Source organism: Telmatherina bonti (assembly GCF_933228915.1).
Source record: "Telmatherina bonti genome assembly, chromosome: 20".
Taxonomy (NCBI): Eukaryota; Metazoa; Chordata; class Actinopteri; order Atheriniformes; family Telmatherinidae; genus Telmatherina; species Telmatherina bonti.
Genome location: NC_136618.1, coordinates 4,528,345 through 4,552,028, shown reverse-complemented (window position 1 = coordinate 4,552,028; position 23,684 = coordinate 4,528,345). Strand labels below are relative to the sequence as shown.

Below are 23,684 nucleotides of genomic sequence, written 5' to 3'. Positions count from 1 at the left end.
ACACACACTCAGGACACACACTCTCTCAGGACACACACACTCTCAGGACACACACACTCAGGACACACTGTCTCAGGACACACACACTCTCAGGACACACTCTCAGGACACACACACTCAGGACACACACTCTCTCAGGACACACACACTCAGGACACACACACTCAGGACACACACTCTCAGGACACACACACTCAGGACACACACACTCAGGACACACTCTCTCAGGACACACACACTCAGGACACACACACTCTCAGGACACACACTCTCAGGACACACTCTTACAGGACACACACTCTCAGGACACACACTCTCAGGACACACACTCTCTCAGGACACACACACTCTCAGGACACACACACTCAGGACACACACTCTCTCAGGACACACACACTCAGGACACACACACTCAGGACACACACTCTCTCAGGACACACACACTCTCAGGACACACACACTCAGGACACACTGTCTCAGGACACACACACTCTCAGGACACACTCTCAGGACACACACACTCAGGACACACACTCTCTCAGGACACACACTCTCAGGACACACACTCAGGACACACACTCTCTCAGGACACACACACTCAGGACACACACACTCAGGACACACTCTCTCAGGACACACACACTCAGGACACACACACTCTCAGGACACACACACTCAGGACACACACACTCAGGACACACACTCTCTCAGGACACACACACTCAGGACACACACACTCTCAGGACACACACACTCAGGACACACTGTCTCAGGACACACACACTCTCAGGACACACTCTCAGGACACACACTCTCAGGACACACACTCTCAGGACACACACACTCAGGACACACTGTCTCAGGACACACACACTCAGGACACACACTCTCAGGACACACACACTCAGGACACACACTCTCTCAGGACACACACACTCAGGACACACACACTCTCAGGACACACACTCTCAGGACACACACTCTCAGGACACACACACTCAGGACACACTCTGATGACACACACACTCAGGACACACACACTCAGGACACACACTCTCAGGACACACACTCTCAGGACACACACACTCAGGACACACACTCTGATGACACACACACTCAGGACACACACTCTGATGACACACACACTCAGGACACACACACTTAGGACACACACTCTCAGGACACACAGGAAGCTGTCTCCATCCGAACGCTGACGGTAAAATGTTCTTCAGACTCAGGAGGTCCAGAAGGCCATGGACCAGAAACGCTTCGAGGAGGCCGTGAAGCTTCGCGGCAGGTAGGTTCCAGAACCACACTCAGAACCGGGTCAGATACTGTCCACTTTGTTAAAGTCCACTCCAAACCATCCATCATGTTGTCCACATTAGTCGAGGAAAACCTCCATCTGGGAAAACCTCCATTTGGACCAGAACCAGGAGGGAAAACCTCCATTTGGACCAGAACCAGGAGGGAAAACCTCCATTTGGACCAGAACCAGGAAGGAAAACCTCCATTTGGACCAGGACCAGGAAGGAAAACCTCCATTTGGACCAGAACCAGGAGGGAAAACCTCCATTTGGACCAGGACCAGGAAGGAAAACCTCCATTTGGACCAGAACCAGGAGAGAAAACCTCCATTTGGACCAGAACCAGGAGGGAAAACCTCCATTTGGACCAGAACCAGGAGGGAAAACCTCCATCAAGACCAGAACCAGAAGGAAAAACCTCAATTTGGACCAGAACCAGGAAGGAAAACCTCCATTTCGACCAGAACCAGGAGGGAAAACCTCCATTTGGACCAGAACCAGGAGGGAAAACCTCCATTTGGACCAGAACCAGGAAGGAAAACCTCCATTTGGACCAGAACCCAAAGGGAAAACCTCCATTGGGGCCAGAACCAGGAAGGAAAACCTCCATTTGGACCAGAACCAGGAGGGAAAACCTCCATTGGGACCAGAATCAGAAGGAAAAACCTCAATTTGGACCAGAACCAGGAGGGAAAACCTCCATTTGGACCAGAACCCAAAGGGAAAACCTCCATTTGGACCAGAACCAGGACCAGGAGGGAAAAGTCTCGTAACGGAAGGTTCTGCTGGTCGTTCTTCTTTATAACCTGGAGGAACCAGCAGTACAGCTGCAGTCTGATGAAAATGGAGGTTCTTGTGGAGGTCTGTCCAGGTGGACCCGGTTCCCTGTGGCAGACTGGTTCTGTAGTTTAGTGTGTATTTCAGGTCGATCCGGAAGGTGTGTGTTGAGTTTCCAGAATCTTCCTGCAGGTTTTTCTTTCTCTGTTTTTCAGGAGCTTTGAAAACAATCTGAGGACGTACAAGCTGCTGGCTCACCGTAAACCCGAGTCCGAGCTGCCAACGGTGAGTCCGGCCCGGAAAACCCACTTCAACACACACACGGCAGGGTTCACGACTCGGTCCCGACAGGCTCAGTGTGTGTGGCTCAGTGCCGGCAGTTCTGACCCGCATTCCTACGGGTCAGTTCTGGCGCTGAGTTAACGCTGAGGTCTAATTAGAGCACTGTAGCTTCCTTCACACATTTACCGAGGAAAGGGACGAGTACATTTCCCGAGTAAAGGGACGAGTACATTTCCCGAGTAAAGGGACGAGTACATTTCCCGAGTAAAGGGACGAGTACATTTCCCGAGTAAAGGGACGAGTACATTTACTGAGTAAAGGGACGAGTACATTTACTGAGTAAAGGGACGAGTACATTTCCCGAGTAAAGGGACGAGTACATTTCCCGAGTAAAGGGACGAGTACATTTCCCGAGTAAAGGGACGAGTACATTTACTGAGTAAAGGGACGAGTACATTTCCCGAGTAAAGGGACGAGTACATTTACTGAGTAAAGGGACGAGTACATTTACTGAGTAAAGGGACGAGTACATTTCCCGAGTAAAGGGACGAGTACATTTACCGAGTAAAGGGACGAGTACATTTCCCGAGTAAAGGGACGAGTACATTTACCGAGTAAAGGGACGAGTACATTTCCCGAGTAAAGGGACGAGTACATTTCCCGAGTAAAGGGACGAGTACATTTACCGAGTAAAGGGACGAGTACATTTCCCGAGTAAAGGGACGAGTACATTTACCGAGTAAAGGGACGAGTACATTTCCCGAGTAAAGGGACGAGTACATTTCCCGAGTAAAGGGACGAGTACATTTACCGAGTAAAGGGACGAGTACATTTCCCGAGTAAAGGGACGAGTACATTTCCCGAGTAAAGGGACGAGTACATTTCCCGAGTAAAGGGACGAGTACATTTCCCGAGTAAAGGGACGAGTACATTTCCCGAGTAAAGGGACGAGTACATTTCCCGAGTAAAGGGACGAGTACATTTCCCGAGTAAAGGGACGAGTACATTTCCCGAGTAAAGGGACGAGTGCATTTACCGAGTAAAGGGACGAGTACATTTCCCGAGTAAAGGGACGAGTACATTTCCCGAGTAAAGGGACGAGTACATTTACCGAGTAAAGGGACGAGTACATTTCCCGAGTAAAGGGACGAGTACATTTACCGAGTAAAGGGACGAGTACATTTCCCGAGTAAAGGGACGAGTGCATTTCCCGAGTAAAGGGACGAGTACATTTCCCGAGTAAAGGGACGAGTACATTTACCGAGTAAAGGGACGAGTACATTTCCCGAGTAAAGGGACGAGTACATTTCCCGAGTAAAGGGACGAGTACATTTCCCGAGTAAAGGGACGAGTACATTTCCCGAGTAAAGGGACGAGTACATTTACCGAGTAAAGGGACGAGTACATTTCCCGAGTAAAGGGACGAGTACATTTCCCGAGTAAAGGGACGAGTACATTTACCGAGTAAAGGGACGAGTACATTTCCCGAGTAAAGGGACGAGTACATTTCCCGAGTAAAGGGACGAGTACATTTCCCGAGTAAAGGGACGAGTACATTTCCCGAGTAAAGGGACGAGTACATTTCCCGAGTAAAGGGACGAGTACATTTCCCGAGTAAAGGGACGAGTACATTTCCCGAGTAAAGGGACGAGTACATTTCCCGAGTAAAGGGACGAGTGCATTTACCGAGTAAAGGGACGAGTACATTTCCCGAGTAAAGGGACGAGTACATTTCCCGAGTAAAGGGACGAGTACATTTACCGAGTAAAGGGACGAGTACATTTCCCGAGTAAAGGGACGAGTACATTTACCGAGTAAAGGGACGAGTACATTTCCCGAGTAAAGGGACGAGTACATTTCCCGAGTAAAGGGACGAGTACATTTACCGAGTAAAGGGACGAGTACATTTCCCGAGTAAAGGGACGAGTACATTTCCCGAGTAAAGGGACGAGTGCATTTACCGAGTAAAGGGACGAGTACATTTCCCGAGTAAAGGGACGAGTACATTTACCGAGTAAAGGGACTAGTACATTTCCCGAGTAAAGGGACGAGTGCATTTCCCGAGTAAAGGGACGAGTACATTTCCCGAGTAAAGGGACGAGTGCATTTCCCGAGTAAAGGGACGAGTGCATTTCCCGAGTAAAGGGACGAGTGCATTTACCGAGTAAAGGGACGAGTACATTTCCCGAGTAAAGGGACGAGTGCATTTCCCGAGTAAAGGGACGAGTGCATTTCCCGAGTAAAGGGACGAGTGCATTTCCCGAGTAAAGGGACGAGTACATTTACCGAGTAAAGGGACGAGTACATTTCCCGAGTAAAGGGACGAGTGCATTTCCCGAGTAAAGGGACGAGTACATTTCCCGAGTAAAGGGACGAGTACATTTCCCGAGTAAAGGGACGAGTACATTTCCCGAGTAAAGGGACGAGTACATTTCCCGAGTAAAGGGACGAGTACATTTACCGAGTAAAGGGACGAGTACATTTCCCGAGTAAAGGGACGAGTACATTTACCGAGTAAAGGGACGAGTACATTTCCCGAGTAAAGGGACGAGTGCATTTCCCGAGTAAAGGGACGAGTGCATTTCCCGAGTAAAGGGACGAGTGCATTTCCCGAGTAAAGGGACGAGTGCATTTCCCGAGTAAAGGGACGAGTACATTTCCCGAGTAAAGGGACGAGTGCATTTCCCGAGTAAAGGGACGAGTGCATTTACCGAGTAAAGGGACGAGTACATTTCCCGAGTAAAGGGACGAGTGCATTTCCCGAGTAAAGGGACGAGTACATTTCCCGAGTAAAGGGACGAGTACATTTCCCGAGTAAAGGGACGAGTACATTTCCCGAGTAAAGGGACGAGTACATTTCCCGAGTAAAGGGACGAGTACATTTACCGAGTAAAGGGACGAGTACATTTCCCGAGTAAAGGGACGAGTACATTTACCGAGTAAAGGGACTAGTACATTTCCCGAGTAAAGGGACGAGTGCATTTCCCGAGTAAAGGGACGAGTGCATTTCCCGAGTAAAGGGACGAGTACATTTCCCGAGTAAAGGGACGAGTACATTTCCCGAGTAAAGGGACGAGTGCATTTCCCGAGTAAAGGGACGAGTGCATTTCCCGAGTAAAGGGACGAGTGCATTTCCCGAGTAAAGGGACGAGTACATTTCCCGAGTAAAGGGACGAGTGCATTTCCCGAGTAAAGGGACGAGTGCATTTCCCGAGTAAAGGGACGAGTGCATTTCCCGAGTAAAGGGACGAGTACATTTACCGAGTAAAGGGACGAGTACATTTCCCGAGTAAAGGGACGAGTGCATTTCCCGAGTAAAGGGACGAGTACATTTACCGAGTAAAGGGACGAGTACATTTCCCGAGTAAAGGGACGAGTACATTTCCCGAGTAAAGGGACGAGTGCATTTCCCGAGTAAAGGGACGAGTGCATTTCCCGAGTAAAGGGACGAGTACATTTCCCGAGTAAAGGGACGAGTACATTTCCCGAGTAAAGGGACGAGTACATTTCCCGAGTAAAGGGACGAGTACATTTCCCGAGTAAAGGGACGAGTACATTTACCGAGTAAAGGGACGAGTACATTTCCCGAGTAAAGGGACGAGTACATTTACCGAGTAAAGGGACGAGTACATTTACCGAGTAAAGGGACGAGTGCATTTCCCGAGTAAAGGGACGAGTGCATTTCCCGAGTAAAGGGACGAGTGCATTTCCCGAGTAAAGGGACGAGTGCATTTCCCGAGTAAAGGGACGAGTACATTTCCCGAGTAAAGGGACGAGTGCATTTCCCGAGTAAAGGGACGAGTGCATTTACCGAGTAAAGGGACGAGTACATTTCCCGAGTAAAGGGACGAGTGCATTTCCCGAGTAAAGGGACGAGTACATTTCCCGAGTAAAGGGACGAGTACATTTCCCGAGTAAAGGGACGAGTACATTTCCCGAGTAAAGGGACGAGTACTTTCCCGAGTAAAGGGACGAGTACATTTCCCGAGTAAAGGGACGAGTGCATTTCCCGAGTAAAGGGACGAGTACATTTACCGAGTAAAGGGACGAGTGCATTTCCCGAGTAAAGGGACGAGTACATTTCCCGAGTAAAGGGACGAGTACATTTCCCGAGTAAAGGGACGAGTGCATTTCCCGAGTAAAGGGACGAGTACATTTCCCGAGTAAAGGGACGAGTACATTTCCCGAGTAAAGGGACGAGTACATTTCCCGAGTAAAGGGACGAGTACTTTCCCGAGTAAAGGGACGAGTACATTTCCCGAGTAAAGGGACGAGTGCATTTCCCGAGTAAAGGGACGAGTACATTTACCGAGTAAAGGGACGAGTGCATTTCCCGAGTAAAGGGACGAGTACATTTCCCGAGTAAAGGGACGAGTACATTTCCCGAGTAAAGGGACGAGTACATTTCCCGAGTAAAGGGACGAGTACATTTCCCGAGTAAAGGGACGAGTGCATTTCCCGAGTAAAGGGACGAGTGCATTTCCCGAGTAAAGGGACGAGTACATTTACCGAGTAAAGGGACGAGTACTTTCCCGAGTAAAGGGACGAGTACATTTCCCGAGTAAAGGGACGAGTGCATTTCCCGAGTAAAGGGACGAGTACATTTACCGAGTAAAGGGACGAGTGCATTTCCCGAGTAAAGGGACGAGTACATTTCCCGAGTAAAGGGACGAGTACATTTCCCGAGTAAAGGGACGAGTGCATTTCCCGAGTAAAGGGACGAGTACATTTCCCGAGTAAAGGGACGAGTACATTTCCCGAGTAAAGGGACGAGTACATTTCCCGAGTAAAGGGACGAGTACTTTCCCGAGTAAAGGGACGAGTACATTTCCCGAGTAAAGGGACGAGTGCATTTCCCGAGTAAAGGGACGAGTACATTTCCCGAGTAAAGGGACGAGTGCATTTCCCGAGTAAAGGGACGAGTACATTTCCCGAGTAAAGGGACGAGTACATTTCCCGAGTAAAGGGACGAGTACATTTCCCGAGTAAAGGGACGAGTACATTTCCCGAGTAAAGGGACGAGTGCATTTCCCGAGTAAAGGGACGAGTGCATTTCCCGAGTAAAGGGACGAGTACATTTACCGAGTAAAGGGACGAGTACATTTCCCGAGTAAAGGGACGAGTGCATTTCCCGAGTAAAGGGACGAGTACATTTCCCGAGTAAAGGGACGAGTACATTTACCGAGTAAAGGGACGAGTACATTTCCCGAGTAAAGGGACGAGTACATTTCCCGAGTAAAGGGACGAGTACATTTACCGAGTAAAGGGACGAGTACATTTCCCGAGTAAAGGGACGAGTACATTTACCGAGTAAAGGGACGAGTACATTTACCGAGTAAAGGGACGAGTGCATTTCCCGAGTAAAGGGACGAGTGCATTTCCCGAGTAAAGGGACGAGTACATTTCCCGAGTAAAGGGACGAGTGCATTTCCCGAGTAAAGGGACGAGTGCATTTCCCGAGTAAAGGGACGAGTGCATTTCCCGAGTAAAGGGACGAGTGCATTTCCCGAGTAAAGGGACGAGTGCATTTCCCGAGTAAAGGGACGAGTGCATTTCCCGAGTAAAGGGACGAGTGCATTTACCGAGTAAAGGGACGAGTACATTTCCCGAGTAAAGGGACGAGTACATTTCCCGAGTAAAGGGACGAGTACATTTCCCGAGTAAAGGGACGAGTACATTTCCCGAGTAAAGGGACGAGTACATTTACCGAGTAAAGGGACGAGTACATTTCCCGAGTAAAGGGACGAGTACATTTCCCGAGTAAAGGGACGAGTACATTTCCCGAGTAAAGGGACGAGTACATTTCCCGAGTAAAGGGACGAGTACATTTCCCGAGTAAAGGGACGAGTACATTTACCGAGTAAAGGGACGAGTACATTTCCCGAGTAAAGGGACGAGTACATTTCCCGAGTAAAGGGACGAGTACATTTCCCGAGTAAAGGGACGAGTACATTTCCCGAGTAAAGGGACGAGTACATTTCCCGAGTAAAGGGACGAGTACATTTACCGAGTAAAGGGACGAGTACATTTCCCGAGTAAAGGGACGAGTACATTTCCCGAGTAAAGGGACGAGTACATTTCCCGAGTAAAGGGACGAGTACATTTCCCGAGTAAAGGGACGAGTACATTTCCCGAGTAAAGGGACGAGTACATTTACCGAGTAAAGGGACGAGTACATTTCCCGAGTAAAGGGACGAGTACATTTACCGAGTAAAGGGACGAGTACATTTACCGAGTAAAGGGACGAGTACATTTCCCGAGTAAAGGGACGAGTACATTTCCCGAGTAAAGGGACGAGTACATTTCCCGAGTAAAGGGACGAGTACATTTCCCGAGTAAAGGGACGAGTACATTTACCGAGTAAAGGGACGAGTACATTTACCGAGTAAAGGGACGAGTACATTTCCCGAGTAAAGGGACGAGTACATTTCCCGAGTAAAGGGACGAGTACATTTCCCGAGTAAAGGGACGAGTACATTTCCCGAGTAAAGGGACGAGTACATTTACCGAGTAAAGGGACGAGTACATTTACAGAGTAAAGGGACAAATACCGCGCAGTAAAAGTACTCTTAAGCCTGTTCCATCCTCCACGAGAAGCGAGAACTTTTTTCTTGTTCTCGAGGCTCCGAGAAGAAAATGACGTCATTTGGTTCTCGCGGACGTGTTTGAGGACAGTTCTTGACACACCGGGCTGCAGAACTTTTTTCTTGTGGGGCTGCGAGAAGTATCGTGTGATTGGTTGGACATTGGAGGTGGGCGTGGTTAACACGGAGAAAGCATGAAGCGGGGTTGCTGCTTCCGTGTGTTTCCTGTTGCCGGCAAAACGGATTGTTTTGATAAAACAGCTGATCGAGGTGGTGAGAAAGTACCAACATTTTTACATGTGGCAATAAAACACTCGGACCCAACCGGGTGCACGACCTGCCCTGCCGCGGACGCAGCTGCTCGTTAAATATGAAACTAGAAACTCGGAGAGCGGAAACCTCCACCAAGCACAATGTTAAAGAATCCTTTTAAAACATTCCTGGATCCAAACGGTGATCCTGATCACCACCAAAATTTAATCAGTTCTTCATTTTTACATTTACAACAACTCTTGAAATATTTATAAAATCCCTCCGTAACCTTTTAAGTTATCTTAAGCAAAAAGACGCCGGGAAAACAACCTCCTCGGCGGAGGTAACAACCGGGTTCATTGCACCCCCCCCCCCCGCCCGCAGTGATCCCTCCCCGCTGCAGACCTGCTTCTCATGGAGTATGTATGGACCTGCCGAGCAAGACGTTTTTTCTTGTTCTTGCAGCCTCGAGAACAAGAACTCAGTTCTTGTTCGTGGAGGATGGAACAGGCTTTATTCAGTAGAAGAAGTACAAGTATTTCTTCTGCAGTTAAGTAGCAGTAAGCTGTTAATGTGTTAGTGTGTTAGCGTGTTAGTGTGTTAGCATGTCAGCGTGTTAGCATGTTAGTGTGTTAGCATGTCAGCGTGTTAGCATGTTAGTGTGTTAGCATGTCAGCGTGTTAGCATGTTACTGTGTTAGCATGTTAGTGTGTTAGCATGTTAGTGTTTGCATGTCAGTGTTTTAGCATGTTGCGTGTTAGCATGTTAGTGTGTTAGCATGTCAGCGTGTTAGCATGTTAGTGTGTTAGCATGTTAGTGTTTGCATGTCAGTGTGTTAGCATGTTAGTGTGTTAACATGTCAGTGTGTTAGCATGTTAGTGTGTTAGCGTGTTAGTGTGTAAGTGTGTTCGCATGTCAGTGTGTGTTAGCATGTCAGTGTGTTAGCATGTTAGTGTGTTAGCATGTCAGCGTGTTAGCCTGTTAGTGTGTTAGCATGTTAGCATGTCAGCGTATTAGCGTGTTAGCACGTTAGTGTGTTTCAGCGTTTAGCATGATAGCGTGTTAGCATATTAGCGTGTTTACATGTTAGCATGTGGGTTCCTGCACGGCGTGATCTGCCGTTCGTGTTTAGAGACGACGCACCTGACGTCAGACTGTTGCTCGCTGACCCCCAGAGCAACTTCAACGTGGCGGTGCTGAATGTCGGGGCTCCTGCAGCCGGCATGAATGCCGCTGTCCGCTCCGCCGTCAGGGTGGGAATCTCTGAGGGACACAAGATGTTCGCTGTCAGTGATGGATTCGAGGGCTTTTCCAAAGGACAGGTGAGATTTCCCGCCGGTGCTGCTATTTCACTGAGTATCAATCAGGATCATCTGCAGATTGATACAAAGCAACTTCACCGTGAGTCGTAGCAGGAAGCAGCAGACTGGCGGCTGCTTCGCATCACTTTACTGAAAACATCATGCTGTTGTTCCAGATAAAGGAGATTAAATGGGCCGACGTCGGAGGATGGACGGGACAGGGAGGCTCCCTGCTGGGGACTAAGAGGTAAGACTGGAGTCACCATCCTCTCCATCTTCATCAGAAGATGCTGCATGGTGGCGATAAGGCGGTGGGCGTGGTCTGCAAGGGCACCTGATGAGGAGGTAACGGAGAAGAATCATCTGTGCTTGTCCTCCTTAGGACTCTTCCTGCTAAGCATGTTGAGAAGATCGCTGAGCAGATGAGAAAACACAACATCAATGCTCTGCTGGTCATCGGGGGGTTTGAGGTGCGTTCCAGTTTGATCAATCTGCTTTACTGATCAATACAATGACTCCGTCAGATCGATGTTGGAGCAGATCTGAGCTGAGATGCGATGTCGTCCATCACTCCAACCACGCTCCCGTCATTCCTCTGCAGCATCAAGCTGCTCGGCTTTGCTTTTAAACATCCAAACCTCGTTTTCAGAAAGGTGGGACGCCACAAACGTGCTCGCAGTGGAAAGAGTTGCTGTTTTAAACAGGCGAGGTCAGGAGAGGGTGTCTGCATTGGGTATAAAAGGAGAATGTTTCCAGGTCATGAAGGCTCAGACTGAAAAATAAGAAATTTAATGTATTTTATTTCTCCCAGAGAGAAAAGGATAAGGCAAGACGAGGGAGGACGGATGGAAAAGGAAGGTTTCAGTGGAAAAATGGATTAAACAGGGATGAGTGGGGAGAGAGGGGGAGAGGGGAGGATGAGGAGGAGGTATGGTATGAAAGTCGTGGTTTCCCATTTGAGATGTGGCTTCATATTGGGGGCGTGGTTTCCTAGTTGAGGTGTGGTTTCCCATTTGAGGCGTGGATTCCAAGTGGAGGCGTGGTTTCCCATTTGAAATGCGGCTTCATATTGGGGGCATGGTTTCCTAGTTGAGGCGTGGATTCCAGGTGGAGGCGTGGTTTCCCATTTGAAATGCGGCTTCATATTGGGGGCGTGGTTTCCTAGTTGAGGTGTGGTTTCCCATTTGAGGCGTGGCTTCCTAGTTGAGGTGTGGTTTCCCATTTGAAATGCGGCTTCATATTGGGGGCATGGTTTCCTAGTTGAGGCGTGGATTCCAAGTGGAGGCGTGGTTTCCCATTTGAGGCTTGGCTTCCAATTTACGGGCATGGCTTCTATCTGAGGCGTGGCTTCCCATTGACGGCGTGGCTTCTATTTGAGGCGTGGCTTCCTAGTGAAGGAGTAGTTTCCCATTTGAGATGTGGCTTCATGTTGGGGGCGTGGTTTCCCATTTGAGGCGTGGTTTCCAATTTGAGGCGTGGATATCAAGTGGAGGTGTGGTTTCCTATTTGAGACGTGGATTCCAAGTGGAGGCGTGGTTTCCAGTTGAGATGTGACTTCCTGGTGGAGGAGTGGTTTTCCATTTGAGGCGTGGCGTGCTAGTGAAAGCGTGGTTTCCCATTTTAGATGTGGCTTCATATTGGGGTGTGGTTTCCAGTTGAGGCGTGGATTCCAAGTTGTGGCGTGGTTTCCCATTTGAGATGTGGCGTCAAATTGGGGGCGTGGTTCCCTAGTTGAGGCGTGGTTTCCTATTTGAAGCGTGGCTTCTCATTGACGGGCGTGGCTTCTATTTGAGGCGTGGCTTCCTAGTTGAGGTGTGGTTTCCCATTTGAAATGTTACTTCATATTGGGGGCGTGGTTTCCTAGTTGAGGCGTGGATTCCAAGTGGAGGCGTGGTTTCCCATTTGAGGCTTGGCTTCCAATTTACGGGCATGGCTTCTATCTGAGGCGTGGCTTCCCATTGACGGCGTGGCTTCCATTTGAGGCGTGGCTTCCTAGTGAAGGAGTAGTTTCCCATTTGAGATGTGGCTTCATGTTGGGGGCGTGGTGTCCCATTTGAGGCGTGGTTTCCAATTTGAGGCGTGGATATCAAGTGGAGGTGTGGTTTCCTATTTGAGACGTGGATTCCAAGTGGAGGCATGGTTTCCAGTTGAGGTGTGGCTTCCTGGTGGAGGAGTGGTTTTCCATTTGAGGCGTGGCGTGCTAGTGAAAGCGTGGTTTCCCATTTTAGATGTGGCTTCATATTGGGGTGTGGTTTCCAGTTGAGGCGTGGATTCCAAATTGTGGCGTGGTTTCCCATTTGAGATGTGGCGTCAAATTGGGGGCGTGGTTCCCTAGTTGAGGCGTGGTTTCCTATTTGAGGCGTGGCTTCTCATTGACGGGCGTGGCTTCTATTTGAGGCGTGGCTTCCTAGTCGAGGCGTGGTTTCCCATTTGAGATGTGGCTTCATATTGGGGGCGTGGTTTTCTTGTTGAGATATGGCTTCTTATTTGAGGCGTGGTTTCCCATTTGAAGCGTTGATTTCAAGTGGAGGTGTGGTTTCCCGTTTGAGGCGTGGCTTCTCGTCGATGGGCGTGGCTTCTATTTGAGGCGCGGCTTCCAAGTGGAGGCGTGGTTTCCTGATTAAGGCGTGGCTTTCCAGTTTTCAGATTTGTTTTCATTACGAGCATTTTTTACTGATATTGTTACATCAACACGTAACTTGGCTTCAAACGCAGTATTTAGTTTCCCAGCGTTTCTGGAAACGAGGTTTTATCAAGATTTGATGATTATGATGATGAAGAAGATGACTTTGACGATGATGATGAAGACGATGATGATGAAGATAATGATAGTGACGATAACTATGATGATGATGACTATAATTACTATGATGATGAAGATGACCATGAGGATGATGATGAAGACAACAATGCTGACTATAACTGATGACGATGATGATGATGACGATGATGAAGATCTGTGTAGCAGCTCTCAAGCTTGTGTTCCTGTGATGAGTGTCCTGTGTGAGGGGGGCGTGTGTGTGGTGTGTTTGTGTGAGTGTGTGTGTGTGTGAATGCGAGCGCTTCCTGTCTGTTTCGCTGCTGTCCGTTGTGATAGACCCGGCCTCTCCCCTTGGCACCTCCCCCTTCTCCTCCCTGGTGGCCCGTAGCCCCCGTGACCCGCCGCGGTTCCGCCGCAGACTAAAGCAACTGGCTCCGCCCCCGCAGGCCCTCCTGTCTCTGCTGGAACTGTTAGCGGCTCGTGGGAAGTATGGCGAGTTCTGTGTGCCCATGGTCATGGTCCCAGCCACTGTCTCCAACAATGTGCCTGGCACTGACCTCAGCATTGGCGCCGACACAGCTCTGAACGCCATCACTACTGTAAGTGATGGCGCCCGCTGACACATTTAGAACACGCACACACACAAACACACACGTGCCACGGCGTGTTTGTGCTGCAGGAAGGGAGCAGGTAAGTAGGTGACAACATGGAGGCATGCTTTCAGGTGCACAAGCTTCGCCGCCGCCATGTTTGCTCTGCCTGCCCCCCCTCCCCCACCCACCCCCCACGCCGTCTTCCTGTCTGTGTTGCCCCATGACTCCATCATAAGCAGGTCTGGGACCGGGATCAGGTCCAGGTAGAGGACCAGGTAGAGGTCCAGGTCCAGGTCCAAGTAGAGGTCCAGGTCCAGGACCAGATCCAGGTCCAGTTATAGGTCCAGGTCCAGGACCAGGTAGAGGTACAGGTAGAGGTCCAGGTCCAGCACCAGGTAGAGGTCCAGGTCCAGGTAGAGGTCCAGGTCCAAGTAGAGGTCCAGGTCCAGGACCAGATCCAGGTCCAGTTATAGGTCCAGGTCCAGGACCAGGTAGAGGTACAGGTAGAGGTCCAGGTCCAGGACCAGGTAGAGGTCCAGGTCCAGGTCCAAGTAGAGGTCCAGGTCCAGGACCAGATCCAGGTCCAGTTATAGGTCCAGGTCCAGGTAGAGGTCCAGGTCCAGCACCAGGTAGAGGTCCAGGTCCAGTTAGAGGTCCAGGTCCAGGTAGAGGTCCAGGACCAGGTAGAGGTCCAGGTCTAGGACCAGATCCAGGTCCAGTTATAGGTCCAGGTCCAGGACCAGGTAGAGGTACAGGTAGAGGTCCAGGTCCAGGACCAGGTAGAGGTCCAGGTCCAGGTCCAAGTAGAGGTCCAGGTTCAGGACCAGATCCAGGTCCAGTTATAGGTCCAGGTCCAGGTAGAGGTCCAGGTCCAGCACCAGGTAGAGGTCCAGGTCCAGTTAGAGGTCCAGGTCCAGGTAGAGGTCCAGGACCAGGTAGAGGTCCAGGTCTAGGACCAGATCCAGGATCAGGTCCAGGTAGAGGACCAGGTCCAGGTCTAGGACCAGGTCCAGGTCCAGGTCTAGGACCAGGTCCAGGTAGAGGTCCAGGTCCAGATCCAGGACCAGGTCCAGATAGAGGTCCAGGTCCATTTCTAGGACCAGATCCAAGACCAGGTCCAGGTAGAGGTCCAGGTCCAGGACCAGGTAGAGGTCCAGGTCCAGGTCCAAGTAGAGGTCCAGGTCCAGGACCAGATCCAGGTCCAGTTATAGGTCCAGGTCCAGGTAGAGGTCCAGGTCCAGCACCAGGTAGAGGTCCAGGTCCAGTTAGAGGTCCAGGTCCAGGTAGAGGTCCAGGACCAGGTAGAGGTCCAGGTCTAGGACCAGATCCAGGATCAGGTCCAGGTAGAGGACCAGGTCCAGGTCTAGGACCAGGTCCAGGTCTAGGACCAGGTCCAGGTAGAGGTCCAGGTCCAGATCCAGGACCAGGTCCAGATAGAGGTCCAGGTCCATTTCTAGGACCAGATCCAAGACCAGGTCCAGGTAGAGGTCCAGGTCCAGGTAGAGGACCAGGTCCAGGTCTAGGACCAAACCGTCTCGTTGGGTTTGTAAATAACGATCCTGCTCATCTTCATCATCGTCTTCCTCCGTCCTGCAGCTTTCCGACCTCCCATCTCGTCTCCTGACTGTCTTCATGTCTTTGCTTCCTTCGTTTCCTCCGCCCGCTGCTCTGCCAAAGGGAAGCCACAGCGGCTATCACACGGAAAGTTCGGAAAGGCAGGATTCGCTCTTGTAAACCGGAGAGAGACCCCCCCCTCTCTCTCTCTCTGGGGGACCCCCCCTCTGGAGAGGCTCTAACTGGTTTTTCTGTCACCGACGCTTCAGGCGCTTGAGTGTCTGCTGCAGCTGTATGAGGCTCGTGCCGCGTTTGAGGAGTTTTGCATCCCGATGTGTATGCTGCCTGCCACCATAAGTAACAATGTTCCCGGCACAGATCTAAGTATCGGGGCAGACACGGCCCTCAATGCCATCGTGGAGGTAAGGCCGTTGGGACCGCCGCCGCCCGCTTTCAGGCTTCAGCAGCATGCTGGCGTCCAGTGCTGATACGCAGCAAACAGTCAGGCTGATCAGCACTTCCTTCTGCTGCTCAGTCAGCCGACATGTTGCTGATTATCAGCACCGGCTTGCAGGACTCAGATATGTTCTCTCAGCTCTAATGGACTCCAGTCAGTCCACCAAATCCAGCATCTAGACCCAGTCTGAGCTTCAGATCAGTTTATTTATGCAGCATGTTCAAACCCAGAAGGACAAAATAAACACAAGCTGAAAATAGATAATTAATTTATGTCTCTAAAATACAACTAAAAACAATAAAATGATCAATAATATGTAATCCATACTGTAGAAGGACAGAAGTTTTCTCGAAAAAACACAGTCAGGATCTGGTTCTAACGAGAGGAACCAGGTAACTAAAAGTTCTGGTTCCGGTTCTGGACTTACAGGTCCCTGGAAAACATCTCCAAAATTCCTTCCATAACTCTGGAGACCTTTAGAAATGACTTTCTGCAGTTCTACTGGGAACCATAAAGTTCCTGCTGTTCTACTGGGATCCATCAGAAGTTATTCCCAAGTTCCTGTAGTTCTACTGGGATCCATCAGAAGTTATTCCCAAGTTCCTGTAGTTCTACTGGGAACCATCAGAAGTTATTCCCAAGTTCCTGTAGTTCTACTGGGAACCATCAGAAGTTATTCCAGGTTCCTGTAGTTCTACTGGGAACCATCAGAAGTTATTCCCAAGTTCCTGTAGTTCTACTGGGAACCATCAGAAGTTATTCCAGGTTCCTGTAGTTCTACTGGGAACCATCAGAAGTTATTCCCAAGTTCCTGTAGTTCTACTGGGAACCATCAGAAGTTATTCCAAGTTCCTGTAGTTCTACTAGGAACCATCAGAAGTTATTCCAGGTTCCTGTAGTTCTACTAGGAACCATCAGAAGTTATTCCCAAGTTCCTGTAGTTCTACTGGGAACCATCAGAAGTTATTCCAAGTTCCTGTAGTTCTACTAGGAACCATCAGAAGTTATTCCCAAGTTCCTGTAGTTCTACTGGGAACCATCAGAAGTTATTCCCAAGTTCCTGTAGTTCTACTGGGAACCATCAGAAGTTATTCCCAAGTTCCTGTAGTTCTACTGGGAACCATCAGAAGTTATTCCAGGTTCCTGTAGTTCTACTGGGAACCATCAGAAGTTATTCCAAGTTCCTGTAGTTCTACTAGGAACCATCAGAAGTTATTCCAAGTTCCTGTAGTTCTACTAGGAACCATCAGAAGTTATTCCCAAGTTCCTGTAGTTCTACTGGGAACCATCAGAAGTTATTCCCAAGTTCCTGTAGTTCTACTGGGAACCATCAGAAGTTATTCCCAAGTTCCTGTAGTTCTACTGGGAACCATCAGAAGTTATTCCCAAGTTCCTGTAGGTCTACTGGGAACCATCAGAAGTTATTCCAGGTTCCTGTAGTTCTACTGGGAACCATCAGAAGTTATTCCAAGTTCCTGTAGTTCTACTGGGAACCATCAGAAGTTATTCCCAAGTTCCTGTAGTTCTACTGGGAACCATCAGAAGTTATTCCCAAATTCCTGTAGTTCTACTGGGAACCATCAGAAGTTATTCCCAAGTTCCTGTAGTTCTACTGGGATCCATCAGAAGTTATTCCCAAATTCCTGTAGTTCTACTGGGAGCCATCAGAAGTTATTCCCAAGTTCCTGTAGTTCTACTGGGAACCATCAGAAGTTATTCCAAAATTCCTGTAGTTCTACTGGGATCCATCAGAAGTTATTCCCAAATTCCTGTAGTTCTACTGGGAACCATCAGAAGTTATTCCCAAGTTCCTGTAGTTCTACTGGGAACCATCAGAAGTTATTCCAAGTTCCTGTAGTTCTACTAGGAACCATCAGAAGTTATTCCCAAGTTCCTGTAGTTCTACTGGGAACCATCAGAAGTTATTCCAAGTTCCTGTAGTTCTACTGGGAACCATCAGAAGTTATTCCAGGTTCCTGTAGTTCTACTGGGAACCATCAGAAGTTATTCCAAGTTCCTGTAGTTCTACTGGGAACCATCAGAAGTTATTCCCAAGTTCCTGTAGTTCTACTGGGAACCATCAGAAGTTATTCCAAGTTCCTGTAGTTCTACTGGGAACCATCAGAAGTTATTCCGGGTTCCTGTAGTTCTACTGGGAACCATCAGAAGTTATTCCGGGTTCCTGTAGTTCTACTGGGAACCATCAGAAGTTATTCCAAGTTCCTGTAGTTCTACTGGGAACCATCAGAAGTTATTCCCAAGTTCCTGTAGTTCTACTGGGAACCATCAGAAGTTATTCCCAAGTTCCTGTAGTTCTACTGGGAACCATCAGAAGTTATTCCAAGTTCCTGTAGTTCTACTGGGAACCATCAGAAGTTATTCCCAAGTTCCTGTAGTTCTACTGGGAACCATCAGAAGTTATTCCAAGTTCCTGTAGTTCTACTGGGAACCATCAGAAGTTATTCCAAGTTCCTGTAGTTCTACTGGGAACCATCAGAAGTTATTCCGGGTTCCTGTAGTTCTACTGGGAACCATCAGAAGTTATTCCAAGTTCCTGTAGTTCTACTGGGAACCATCAGAAGTTATTCCAAGTTCCTGTAGTTCTACTGGGAACCATCAGAAGTTATTCCAAGTTCCTGTAGTTCTACTGGGAACCATCAGAAGTTATTTCAAGTTCCTGTAGTTCTACTGGGAACCATCAGAAGTTATTCCCAAGTTCCTGTAGTTCTACTGGGAACCATCAGAAGTTATTCCAGGTTCCTGTAGTTCTACTGGGAACCATCAGAAGTTATTCCAGGTTCCTGTAGTTCTACTGGGAACCATCAGAAGTTATTCCAGGTTCCTGTAGTTCTACTGGGAACCATCAGAAGTTATTTCAAGTTCCTGTAGTTCTACTGGGAACCATCAGAAGTTATTCCCAAGTTCCTGTAGTTCTACTGGGAACCATCAGAAGTTATTTCAAGTTCCTTTAGTTCTACTGGGAACCATCAGAAGTTTTTCCAGGTTCCTGTAGTTCTACTGGGAACGATCAGAAGTTATTTCAAGTTCCTGTAGTTCTACTGGGAACCATCAGAAGTTATTCCCAAGTTCCTGTAGTTCTACTGGGAACCATCAGAAGTTATTTCAAGTTCCTGTAGTTCTACTGGGAACCATCAGAAGTTATTCCCAAGTTCCTGTAGTTCTACTGGGAACCATCAGAAGTTATTCCCAAGTTCCTGTAGTTCTACTGGGAACCATCAGAAGTTATTCCAGGTTCCTGTAGTTCTACTGGGAACCATCAGAAGTTATTCCAGGTTCCTGTAGTTCTACTGGGAACCATCAGAAGTTATTTCAAGTTCCTGTAGTTCTACTGGGAACCATCAGAAGTTATTCCCAAGTTCCTGTAGTTCTACTGGGAACCATCAGAAGTTATTTCAAGTTCCTTTAGTTCTACTGGGAACCATCAGAAGTTTTTCCAGGTTCCTGTAGTTCTACTGGGAACCATCAGAAGTTTTTCCAGGTTCCTGTAGTTCTACTGGGAACCATCAGAAGTTATTCCCAAGTTCCTGTAGTTCTACTGGGAACCATCAGAAGTTATTTCAAGTTCCTGTAGTTCTACTAGGAACCATCAGAAGTTATTTCAAGTTCCTGTAGTTCTACTGGGAACCATCAGAAGTTATTCCCAAGTTCCTGTAGTTCTACTGGGAACCATCAGAAGTTATTTCAAGTTCCTGTAGTTCTACTGGGAACCATCAGAAGTTATTCCCAAGTTCCTGTAGTTCTACTGGGAACCATCAGAAGTTATTTATTTGTTTACACATGATTTGTTTTCATATTTACATGTGCATTTAAACCCTTAATTCTTGTTTTTATTTTTATTATTTTATTTCACTAATTTAATTTGCTTCGATTCATGTCTGTTTCATGTCTATATTTTATTGTGATTAATTCTATTTTCCTTTGTTTATCTTGTATTTAGTTTATTCAGTGTTTCTCTAAATAAATACGTTTTTTAGGGTTTATTCCCAGAAGTGGAAAATCCATGTTCTACATGATCAGAACACGTACATACATGCATATTTCACCAGATTCATGACCTGAACCAGTTTAAACTGGTCTGAAGTAGATCCCAGTGACCCGTTCTGGTCCGGTTCTGAGCTGAAACCTGACCGGAACAGATAACAGAACTTTTACTGGTTTTTCTCTGTTTACTGACTGAGTTTCTTGTGTCAGACCTGCGACCGCATCAAGCAGTCGGCCAGCGGCACCAAGAGGCGCGTCTTCATCATCGAGACCATGGGGGGCTACTGTGGCTACCTGGCCACCGTCGGGGGCCTGGCGGCCGGCGCCGATGCTGCCTACATCTACGAGGAACCATTTGACATCCGAGACCTGCAGGTGAGTGTCAGAGACCTGCAGATCTCCTTGAACACATTTAAGACTGATTTAAAAATCAAAAAGCTTCTAATCATGAATTTAATGGATCTTTTTTCTTTTGTCAAAACCAGCAGTGTCATTTATATAAAGAGATAATTAAAATAATTCCATCCTGGAAAAGCTGGAGCTAATGAGCAGATAATGTGTTTAATTCCACACGTTCTTGCGCGTGGAATTCCACCTGCTGGTGGAAATAACAACATGCACCTTTGTGTTTTTACAGGCGAACGTTGAACATCTGACTGAAAAAATGAAAACCAGTATTCAGAGAGGACTGGTCCTCAGGTGAGACCATATGATGACAAATGTAGGTAAACTGGGATGGTCATGTGACCTACCAGCTGGTCTAGGGAGGTTTTCCAGCGTTTCTATCCGTCCAGGAGGTTTACAATCCAGACACAACATGTAGTGTTTATTCAGAGACTCTAGATGGTAAATCCACCATTATTTATCACATCTTCATCACCATCACTACCATGTTGCTAAGAGACCTCTATTTTCACCTGGACATGATGATGAAGACACTTCCTGTCAGACTTTCCACCAATCAGAGAGCTTAAACTGACGGTAACGTCCAATCAGGAGCAGCCAAAGATCAACAAGTGATGAGAAAAGCAGGAAAATAATGATCCTCTATGGCTGGAATAAAGCCAGGAAGACGTTTGGGATGCAGCTGAGGTGGAGGTGCTGCAGTGAGGACAGCAGGTAGATAGTAGCAGGAAGACGTGGAAATGAGCTGCTTTATCTATTTATACATTCATTTTACATCATTTTAGCCTCAGAATCTGACAGCTGAGGTTATAAAATCACATCTGCATGGAAAATTTTTAGATTTATCTTTATTTACCTGAAAATAAGCTAATCAAGATAAATATGATCAGATATTATTATTTGTTCCATGATCTGAGACAATGGGAGCATGTAGATGCTGAACAACAGGGGCCCAACATGGAGCCTGGTGGAATTCCACATGTAGATACTGATCAACAGGGGCCCAACATGGAGCCTGGTGGAATTCCACATGTAGATACTGATCAACAGGGGCCCAACATGGAGCCTGGTGGAACTCCACATGTAGATACTGATCAACAGGGGCCCAACATGGAGCGTGGTGGAAGTCCACGTCGTCTTTGAGTGGGTTTATAATCAGCACAAAGTACTTCCTGTCTCTGCAGCAGGACTAAAATGTGATGATCAAGATGTTTTCTGACATCCGGCCAGTAAAAGCTGAATGTAAACATGTCACCATGTTTGTAGGAATGAGAACAGTAATGAGAACTACACCACAGACTTTATCTACCAGCTGTATTCAGAGGAAGGGAAGGGCGTGTTCGACTGCAGGAAGAATGTTCTGGGACACATGCAGCAGGTACAAGTTCTTTCTTCCTCCATGATCCTAAGTGACTCTATGAAATGCCCAGCTCGCCTGTTCCGTGTTTGTAGTATTTGGTTTCTGGAGAAAAGTTGTAAAGATGCAGATGTTAAAGACAGTGAAGAAAATGTACTGATTGGTCCTACAGGGAGGAGCGCCGTCACCATTCGACAGGAACTTTGGGACCAAGATCTCGGCCCGGGCCATGCAGTGGCTTTCCCAGAGGCTGGTGGAGACGTTCAGACGAGGTAAGGTGGATATGTGGTCCTGGTCCTGGTAGCAGATCCTGCCTTCCTGCAGAGACGTGGCCGTTGTGAAGCAGTCATGGAGTCCAACACCATTCTCCTCTCGGAGGAATTAAAATTAATAACATATTTAGAGTTTGTGAGAAATGATGAAGTTAAAACTTCTCTTTGTCTTTTGTCTCATTTCTCTGACACGTGGATGACATAAGATGAAGGTAAATCTTCTTCTCCACTTTGCTAATTGTTTCCCTGCTGGCTCCATGACCATGTTCATCTGTAGCTCCCTGTCCCATGTCTTATGTCTCATGTATGTGTGGGGTTCACGTTTATCTGCAGCTGGTGTGCCGAAGGACGCGTGGGCCGTGTGGACCAAACGTCCCTGCGTGGGCCGTGTGGACCAAACGTCCCTGCGTGGGCCGTGTGGACCAAACGTCCCTGCGTGGGCCGTGTGGACCAAACGTCCCTGCGTGGGCCGTGTGGACCAAGCGTCCCTGCGTGGGCCGTGTGGACCAAACGTCCCTGCGTGGGCCGTGTGGACCAAACGTCCCTGCGTGGGCCGTGTGGACCAAACGTCCCTGCGTGGGCCGTGCGGACCAAACGTCCCTACGTGGGCCGTGCGGACCAAACGTCCCTGCGTGGGCCGTGCGGACCAAACGTCCCTGCGTGGGCCGTGTGGACCAAACGTCCCTACGTCGTCCTCACACTTACATGTCTGACCCTGGCGCTTCAGTTTGCTTCTAGTTGACATTTCTGTAGCGGCGTATTTTTCTTTAGTCTTAGTGTGTCTTACAGAAGTGTTGCTGCCGGCAGATTTTTCTGTCAGACGATAAAATGTTTCAGTTTCATCATCAGAGATGTTGTTGGCTTCTAGTGCAAATAAACAATGAAATTTTTTCCTCCCAGCGCTCCCAGCAGTTGTGGAGCTGCTTCTTCCTGTTTCCTCCATGACATTTGTCCCCTTTCAGGACGAGTCTTCGCCAACACCGAGGAGTCCTGCTGCCTCCTGGGGATGCGAGCCAGAGCTCTGGTCTTCCAGCCCGTCGTGCAGCTCAGAGGCGAAACCGACTTCATGTACGTATGTCGCCACCCCCCGTCTCAAAGCGGTGGCCGAGCTCCGGTTTTAACTGGTTTGTCTCCGTCTGCAGCCACAGGATCCCTAAAGAGCAGTGGTGGCTGAAGCTGCGTCCTCTCATGAAGATCCTGGCCAAGTACAAGACCAGCTACGATGTCTCCGACTCGGGTCAGATGGAGCACGTCATCCACACCCGACCCAAAGAGTCAGACGCTTCCGTAGCCATGTGAAGGCCTCGCCGCCTGCTGTCAGTCATAACGTGTCTCCCTGGTACTCCTGTCTTAACCACCGCGGCTGCTCCCTGGTCAACCTCATGTTGTAGTGTTCGTGTTTTAAATTGCACTTTTCTCTGTCTCCAAGGCTCTGATGCCAGAGCTGCACCCAGACAGAATAGATATGATATCAGAGTGTGAGTTGGCTTATTCCTGTGAGTCTGACGCAACAATCACAACTAATATTTATCTTTTTAACATGCTTTATTTTGCTTGTAAACATGATCATAATAACTGTGCTGTAGGCACTGATGTACCAACAGCTTAGATGTACGAGACCAACAGATCCCTGGTGAATAAAACCACGATTCAAAGTGGAACCTGTAGATTCTAGTCTTCTTCTCTCCTTTACTCTCAGTTTCTCTACTGTGTTGGACACAAGCTGGATGCTGCAACAGGGACCCAACATGGATCCTGGTGGAACTCCACATGTAGACAC

At 48.3% G+C, this 23,684-nt stretch overlaps 1 protein-coding gene across 1 annotated transcript; it reads left to right on the top strand.

Moving 5' to 3' along the window:
• The first annotated feature begins 1,228 nt into the window (after positions 1 to 1,228).
• Positions 1,229 to 23,415, top strand: LOC306770843 (ATP-dependent 6-phosphofructokinase, platelet type-like). The gene is made up of 12 exons (XM_079259849.1): positions 1,229 to 1,297; positions 2,300 to 2,369; positions 10,378 to 10,524; positions 10,680 to 10,750; positions 10,886 to 10,973; positions 15,681 to 15,833; positions 20,081 to 20,245; positions 20,508 to 20,569; positions 21,542 to 21,653; positions 21,805 to 21,904; positions 22,867 to 22,972; positions 23,047 to 23,415. The coding sequence occupies exons 1-12, from the start codon at positions 1,254 to 1,256 to the stop codon at positions 23,201 to 23,203; spliced, it is 1,275 nt and encodes a 424-aa protein (XP_079115975.1). The 5' UTR covers positions 1,229 to 1,253; the 3' UTR covers positions 23,204 to 23,415.
• Positions 23,416 to 23,684: the final 269 nt, after the last annotated feature.

What these genes read in the sequence shown, in the direction of transcription:
- LOC306770843 (XM_079259849.1), top strand. Translation starts at nt 1,254, where the DNA reads ATGGACCAGAAACGCTTCGAGGAGGCCGTGAAGCTTCGCGGCAG. An exon ending in TCCCTGCTGGGGACTAAGAG is followed by an intron (nt 10,751 to 10,885) that starts GTAAGACTGGAG and finishes TGTCCTCCTTAG; the next exon opens with GACTCTTCCTGCTAAGCATG. An exon ending in CAGAGAGGACTGGTCCTCAG is followed by an intron (nt 20,570 to 21,541) that starts GTGAGACCATAT and finishes CCATGTTTGTAG; the next exon opens with GAATGAGAACAGTAATGAGA.